Here is an 8489-nt window from a genome sequence, read left to right as displayed (position 1 = left end):
GACGAAATTTGGTACGGAGTTTGCTTAAATCCCGGGGACGGGCATAGGCTACTTTTTATACCGGAAAATCAAAGAGTTCCCACGGGATTACTAAAGACCCATCCCGCTGAACCGATTTGTATGAAAGGTACCGAGGTAGCTTGTGTCCCTGTTATTGACATAGGCAATTTTTTATCCCGGAAAATAGAACAGTTCCCACGGGATCTAAAAAACCTAAACCCACGCGGTCAAAGTCGCGGGCAACCTCTAGTTATTATTATTAGCCATGTCGTTTAGTAACTTAAACAGACTACAGACAGATAAATCGCTATTATTTTGCCCATAAATAACTACAAAAGTAACAGTTACGCTAATAAAAAACAAGTGTAAATTAAAAATGTATAACATCCCCGACAAGTGAAGGTTACAGTAACTAGAAGAGAGCTGATAACTTTCAAACGGCTGAACCGATTTTCTTGGATTATAGCTAAGAACACTCTCGATCAAGCCACCTTTCAAACAAAAAAAAAACTATATTAAAATCGGTTCATTAGTTTAGGAACTATGATGGCACAAACAGATAGACAGATACACACGTCAAACTTATAACAACCCTCTTTTTGGGTTGGGGGTTAAAAAATTAACAGTCTTAGGAATGTTCGCGAACATGCTCGCCGAGCTGAACGGCTCACGTGCTCGACTCGCACGAGCTTTCACTCGCTGATGCTCGCTGATATGTTTTTATTGGCCTGTAACAAACATACCACATTGGATAGAATCAGGCGTTACTTTGCGGAAGTTCATGTTTAGCAAGAAACAGTTAAAATTATTTTGCTATAATCCGCCAACAGAAAAAATCTGTATGGTCAAACATGCAGTTACAAGCTAAGCACCGCTTACCTCCCCAACCAAGCAATAAAGCCAAGCTCCCAAGCAAGCACTGCCACCACCACTCACATGCACCACCACACAAGACTTTTCCACTACTCTCGACGCACGTTTCGCCCCGACACCGGAGCATCCTCAGGAGATTTCGACTTTACAATGCTGTATTGTCAAGTTGTCACTTGCAAAATAATTTTAACTGTTTCTTGCTAAACATACCACGATCAAGCAATTTCACTTAGATGACCTCTATGGCAGAGTGGTAAGCGTTATGGTCTTATTAGTGGGAGGTCCCGGGTTCGATTCCCGGCAGCGTTTGGAATTATATAATTCCCAAATCTCTTGTCTGGTCTGGTTCTTTTCGGTCGTGGCTAGTTACATCCCTATCGGCCAAGCTGTATCGCTAAGTTCCGGTGCGATGCTGTGTAGAAATCAAACGGGTAAGGGTTTATGTATAAACTGCCATACCCCTTCCAAGTTAGCCCTCTTCCATCTTAGACTGGATCATCACTTACCTCCAGGTGAGTTGCAGTCAAGGACTAACTTGTATATTGATTTTGATTTTGACTTACCTCAATAAAGAACTGGCTCCCTGCGTAACGTCCTTGTGCCTTTTGAAGTGTATCGCTTGGCTGGTTTTGGTGTGACACTAATGGTTACAGTTAACTTTGACTTTGACTAAGACTTTGCCTTACGTCAATAAAGAACTGGCTCCCTGCGTAGCGCCCTTATGCCTTTGAAGTGTATCGCTTGGCTGCTTTTGGTGTGACACTAATGGTTAGTTAACTTTGACTTTGACTTTGACTTACGTCAATAAAGAACTGGCTCCCTGCGTAGCGCCCTTATGCCTTTGAAGTGTATCGCTTGGCTGGTTTTGGTGTGACACTAATGGTTACAGTTAACTTTGACTTTGACTAAGACTTTGCCTTACGTCAATAAAGAACTGGCTCCCTGCGTAGCGCCCTTATGCCTTTGAAGTGTATCGCTTGGCTGCTTTTGGTGTGACACTAATGGTTAGTTAACTTTGACTTTGACTTTGACTTACGTCAATAAAGAACTGGCTCCCTGCGTAGCGCCCTTATGCCTTTGAAGTGTATCGCTTGGCTGGTTTTGGTGTGACACTAATGGTTACAGTTAACTTTGACTTTGACTAAGACTTTGCCTTACGTCAATAAAGAACTGGCTCCCTGCGTAGCGCCCTTATGCCTTTGAAGTGTATCGCTTGGCTGCTTTTGGTGTGACACTAATGGTTAGTTAACTTTGACTTTGACTTTGACTTACGTCAATAAAGAACTGGCTCCCTGCGTAGCGCCCTTATGCCTTTGAAGTGTATCGCTTGGCTGGTTTTGGTGTGACACTAATGGTTACAGTTAACTTTGACTTTGACTAAGACTTTGCCTTACGTCAATAAAGAACTGGCTCCCTGCGTAGCGCCCTTATGCCTTTGAAGTGTATCGCTTGGCTGCTTTTGGTGTGACACTAATGGTTAGTTAACTTTGACTTTGACTTTGACTTACGTCAATAAAGAACTGGCTCCCTGCGTAGCGCCCTTATGCCTTTGAAGTGTATCGCTTGGCTGGTTTTGGTGTGACACTAATGGTTACAGTTAACTTTGACTTTGACTAAGACTTTGCCTTACGTCAATAAAGAACTGGCTCCCTGCGTAGCGCCCTTATGCCTTTGAAGTGTATCGCTTGGCTGCTTTTGGTGTGACACTAATGGTTAGTTAACTTTGACTTTGACTTTGACTTACCTCAATAAAGAACTGGCTGCCTGCGTAGCGCTCTTATGCCTTTTGAAGTGTATCGCTTGGCCGGTTTTGGTGTAACATTCATAGTTGCACAGTTTGCAAACGAATTTGACGAAGTGGTTGCGATAGTGCGCCGAAAGTCGGCGCTCGTCGCCGAAACGTCGCTCGCAAATTGCGCATTCGCAACTGCCGAACTCCTGTAAAAAAAAAAAATATAATTTTTATGTTAACGTTTAAAACGTAAAAAACCGGCCAAGCGCAAGTCAGACTCGCGCCCGAGGGTTCCGTACTCGGGTATTTTTTCCGACATTTTTCACGATATACCAAAAACTGTTACGCATAAAAATAAATAAATATCTGTTTTAGAATGTACAGGTAAAGCCCTTTCATAATATGACACCCCACTTGGTATAGTCATCTTGCTTTGTAAATTGAAAATACTGATTATATTTTGTTCATATTTAATTTTTTTTGTGATGTAACCACAAATTCACGGTTTCCGGATTCTGTCCTTGTGCTATAAGACCTACCTATCTGCCAAATTTCATGATTCTAGGTCAACGGGAAGTAGGTACCCTATAGGTTTTCTTGACAGACAGACAACAAAGTGATCCTATAAGCATTCCTTTTAACCCCCGACCCAAAAAGCGGGGTGTTATAAGTTTGACGTGTGTATCTGTGTGTCTGTGTATCTGTCTGTGGCATCATAGCTCCTAAACTAATGAACCGATTTTAATTTAGTTTTTTTTTTTGTTTGAAAGGTGGCTTGATCGAGAGTGTTCTTAGCTATAATCCAAGAAAATCGGTTCAGCCGTTTAAGAGTTATCAGCTCTTTTCTAGTTTTCTTGTAGAAAAGAAGGTTAGATAACCGTTAGGTTCATAATATTATGTCAATTTACAAATGTCAAGCTGTCAAGATGGACGTTGCCTAAATACATAATTATTTATTTGAAAATGATGTTTAGGAAAACTCAGATACTTTAGATCGTAGGCGCGGAGTAGTCCAGGAAAATCGGTTCAGCCGTTTGAAAGTTATCAAGTCTTTTTGGTCTTTTCTAGTTACTGTAACCTTCACTTGTCGGGGGTGTTATAAATTTTTAATTTACACTTGTTTCCTTTTGGGGTTCAAAACCCTAACAAAACATTTCATACACACCTGATTATGAAAATTCCTATTATGCTCCAGCAACCGATTATGATTCGTAAAACCGAGGATACAAGAGTCACATTTGAACCTCATATTTCTAAACGATTCTATACTGCGTCTTTCATCCAAAATTTTGACCAATTCATTTATTTCTATTTGAACCTTTGCGAAGATCGCTTCAGGAGATGTCTCTTCAGTAAATTTTAGGTTATTTTCTTCTTCTTGAGCCGTTTTTGGGCCACTACCGTCCAACTTTGGTCTCCTTGGTCCACTGGTCAATGTTTGGCCCAGTTTTGGTCGTTTTGGTACGTTTTGGGGCATTTTTGGTTCAGGTGGCGTACGTTTCACCGCTTTTTGTGTAGGTGCGCTTATATTAGGTTCATTTCGGATGTCTAAGTTTTCTTCATCCTGAAATATAAAGACACATAAGTACAATAGTTTGATAAATATTAACCAAGGTTTATAAGCCTCGAGATAGCTCAACGGTTGAGGAGCGGACTGAATTCCGAAAGGTCAGCGGTTCAAACCCCACCCGTTGCACTATTGTCGTACCCACTCCTGGCGCAAGTTTTACGCTTAATTGGAGGGGAAAGGGGAGTAGTAGTCATGATTAGCATGGCTAATATCCTTTAAAAAAATAAAAATAAAATATTAAGTACTAGAGGATGGCCGCGACTTCGCGGATTTAGGTTTTCCCGTGGGAACTTTTTGATTTTCCGGGATAAAAATTAGCCTGTGCTTCCCCGGAATGGAATCTATCTTTGTACCTTTCGTCAAAATCGGTTTAGCGGATGAGCCGTGAAAAGCTAGCAGACAGACAGACACTTTCGCATTTATAATATTTGTATATGAGAAGTATAGAAGTATTTAGATATTTTTTTTTAAGAATATTAGCCATGTTAATCATGACTAATATTCCCCTTTCCCCTCCAACTAAACGCAAAGCTGTATTAGGAGTAGGTACGACAATAGTGCAACGGGTGGGGTTTGAACCGCCGACCTTTCGGAATTCAGTCCGCTCCTCAACCGTTGAGCTATTGAGGCTTAATTATGTGAATTTAATGGGAACTCTTTGATTTCCGGGATAAATAGTAGCCAATTTTATGAGAATCTAGTTGATGCCCGCGACTTCGTCCGCGTGGATTTAAGGTTTTTGAAAATTCTATTTCTCGGGATAATAGGTTTATGAAAATCCTGTAGGCAATGATTTTTTGGGATAAAGAATAGCCTAGCCTGTCACTCTCCAGGTCTTTAACTATATCCATGCAAAAAATCTGCCAAGTGCGAGTCGGATTCGCACACGAAGTGTTCCGTACCATCTTACTAGAAATAGGCTTTCTAATTTTTTTAGAATCTCTATTCTGCTGCTGCTATATCAACATTTTCAAAATGGCTGCCCATTGTTAAAATTTGTTGTTATAGCGGCAATAGAATTATGTACATACTAGCTGTGCCCGCGACTTCGTTCGCGTGGAATAGTGACTTTTCGGGCTTTATATAGCCACGGACGCTCAGGCGCGAGGCGTGTAGTACGTACTCTGTACGTTAAAAATGTTCGCCGTGATTCTTTAAATTGACATAACTTTTTTATTTATGAACTGATTGACATGAAATAAACACTAAATGTTAAGTGAAGCTTACTACAATATATTAGTGAAAACCGTATCTAAATCGAATAAGCCGTTTCTTCGCACAAACACACAGACAAACAGACAAAAAAAAAATTAATTACAATTTCGGTTTCGGCATCGATATAATAACAACCCCTGCTACTTTTTTTATATATTTCCATTGTACAGATACCACTTTTCTACAATTTTATTATATGTATAGATTTAGTAAAAATTTCAACTCTCTACCTATTTCTTTTTTTTTTAATTATCAAAATAGGGAATGTTTAGCAAATCTGCTTTTGACACAGCTAATGACACAAAATTTGGCATAAGATTAGTGAAGAACTGGACAAGTGCGAGTTGGATTCGCGCACGAAAGGGTACCATCGTACACACAGCAAAAGAGTTAGGTTTGCACCCGTCCAGTGTCACATCGTACCACACACAAAAATACACTTTTTTCATTCTGCACAGATAAATGCAATGAGTATGTAGGCTACAGATTCACGTCAATTGTGACAACGCACGCTTAACCATTTGGTGTAACCGGTGGACCCACAAATGAGGTTGTGAGTTCAAATCTCTCTTGCGCATTGTCTTTATGAAATGTTTCTAGGAAAAGCAATAAAACAGTTGTTACCATATTAATTTTTATTTATTTATGCCCGCTCTTATTTAACTAGCTCATGCCTACGACACGATCATCCGATTCAGGTTTTATATTCTATACCCATGAAAAAAATCACGTCGATCCATTGCAACGTGTTTGAAGGACAAACCAATAAACCAACAAACAAGCACACTTTCGCATTTATAATATCAGTAGTGATAATTTGTATATTAATTAGAATAAATAGTAAGGGAGCTCAATTCCTATTATTTTCAGTAAAATTATTAAAAAGTGTCAGCAATACATTAGAAGTTAATCAAGCAGCTACAGTTATAATCTTTTTTTTTTTGTTATTAACTATTATATTATTAATTATATTGCATAAGAGCCCTAGAATTTAAGGAACAACATATAATTAATCTAAATGTGTAACTCTGTGGGCGGTTCTTTAGTAAATAAATAAATAAATAAACTATTATTAAATTAAAAAAAAGACATTTGGTACAGAGATACTCGTCGCTTGCGCCCCGGGTATGGACATAAGTTATTTTTTATCCCGGAAAATTAAAGAGTTCCTATGGGGTTTAAAAAAACCTATTTCATCATCAGGCATCACCTATTTGGTACATAGCTTGCATTTCGTATACGGATATTAAGCTGTGTCTTATCTCAGAAAATCGAAGTTTCCTTAGAAGTTTTAAAAACTTTAATCCACGCAAATGAATCCGAGGGCATCATTTAGTAAAATTATAAATGCGAAAGTATGTCTGTCTGTACGTCTGTTTGTTATCTATTCATCCATTAGACTGATATAGACGGGTCCCTGAAACGGGCATGGGCAATTTTGAATCCCGGAAAATCAAAGAGTTCCCAAGGGAATTCTAAAAATATAATAAATACTTGGGAAGCACTCGGCCGCCAATAACTTTATTCCGGCCTCGACAGTAATGTACAGTCAAGAACAAAGCTAGGTTTGCAGTTTGCACTCGTCCATAGTCGCTTGCACTGGCGGGTGCAAAACTAGTTTTGTCGCTGACTGTACTGTACTGTTGATGTAGACCTTACAATGCCTGATTGACTTTGCAATTAGGCAATCTACTTAGGATGCTCCGGTGTCGGTGCAAAACGTGCGTCGAGTGGTTTTCGGATTGGTGTGGTGCTGCGTCGGTGGTGCGTATTGCTTGCTTGGTGACTGGCTTTTCCTGCATGTTTAGCAGTGGGGAGGCGGGCGGTGCGTACCGCATGCTGCACCAGATAGATTTGTCTGGTTTATCGAATTATAGTAAATTAAGCTTTTGGTTCCTTGTATATCATGGACTTCCGCAAAATAACGCCTGTACTATTACCCGTTTGTGAGCACTGCTCAATAACTTGTCTTCTTTGGGATGGCGACATCTTCTCAATCCAGCTGCTTTTAAATGGTTCCGCACGGTTTGTAAGGTGATATTCAGTTTGGTCGCAATTGTGCGAGTGCTTGCGTAGGGGTCGTTACTGTACGTGTCAACGATGGCTCGGTGTCGATGCGAATCGTCCTTGTACGCTTTAGCCAACGGGCCCGACCTACGCGCCTCTAACCGACCTGAGATCGCAAAACGCCTGATCCACAATCGAACCGTGTTCCTCTGCGAGAAATAAAAATCTACATTATAGCAACACAACAATCCCCTTAATAATTTAACTAAGCTTAACATAGTAAATACAGCGTGTAACCAGAACACTAGCAAAATCTTAGCGTTATTATTATACTTTTTTTTTTTGTTCTCGTGAGTAAAATCCGTCATGGATACCACCGACCACGGGGGAGCACAGTGGTTATGTCGGACTCCTACCGACTAAAAACCTCACGAAGTTCCATCCCACCGCTGATGACGGAGCACAAGGGACCGGAAATACCTCGTTACTCCGCCAGCGGATGTCCGCCTCAACGGACCCACCACTGGGACAATACGTGCCCCCAAACACCGTTAGAGGCATGCCGGAACCACAGCACGCCAACCAACCCGAGGACCACACTGTGAGCGACGGACCACCCCGTGTCCATCACTCACAGATCCTCCTGAGGGCTAGGGTTCGCGGGAAGGGCAATTCCCTTTCCACGTTCCCTATTAGTATTTTTCAAACCCGCATTGTATAGCGTGTAAAACTTGGGTCAATGCCCCATCTACGACGCGGCAATGACTTCAAGTGACCTATTTACAGAACGTTCGTTGACATCTAACGTCAGTCAGATGTTTTATTTTGCAATATATTGTAAACTTTTAAAAAATATAGCATTTTTTTTAAATCGTTTTTTTAAGGGTATATTTTCAGTAATCATCAGTACTATCACCTGTCTTCGTTGTTGCTAGGGTTCTGGTTACATCCTGTATACACACATAGAATCTCTTTAATTTTCAATCGATTTATTTTAATACTAGCTGATACCCGCGACTTCGTTCGCGTGGATGTAGGTTTCTTTAAATTCCCGTGGGAACTCTTTGATTTTCCGGGATAAAAAGTAGCCTA

The 8489-nt window shown here is 40.4% G+C and overlaps 1 protein-coding gene across 8 annotated transcripts in view; it reads right to left on the bottom strand.

The window, feature by feature from the left end:
• Nucleotides 1–494: 494 nt before the first annotated feature.
• LOC123879742 overlaps nt 495–8489 on the bottom strand; it is a 48399-nt gene continuing 40404 nt past the window's right edge. For 7 of the 8 annotated variants that reach the window (XM_045927648.1, XM_045927649.1, XM_045927650.1 and 4 more), the window contains 4 exons: nt 7331–7606; nt 3771–4169; nt 2618–2811; nt 495–728 (listed from right to left, as the gene is read on the bottom strand). In XM_045927648.1, the coding sequence (XP_045783604.1) occupies nt 668–728; nt 2618–2811; nt 3771–4169; nt 7331–7606 (930 nt within the window). In that variant the 3' untranslated portion in view covers nt 495–667. The remainder of the gene's footprint in view (nt 729–2617; nt 2812–3770; nt 4170–7330; nt 7607–8489) is intronic. The other variant, XM_045927651.1, reaches the window with a different exon arrangement.

This window comes from Maniola jurtina, chromosome 28 (assembly GCF_905333055.1).
Source record: "Maniola jurtina chromosome 28, ilManJurt1.1, whole genome shotgun sequence".
Taxonomy (NCBI): Eukaryota; Metazoa; Arthropoda; class Insecta; order Lepidoptera; family Nymphalidae; genus Maniola; species Maniola jurtina.
The sequence above is the reverse complement of the archived record's forward strand: the minus strand, read 5'-3'. Positions and strand labels throughout refer to the sequence as shown.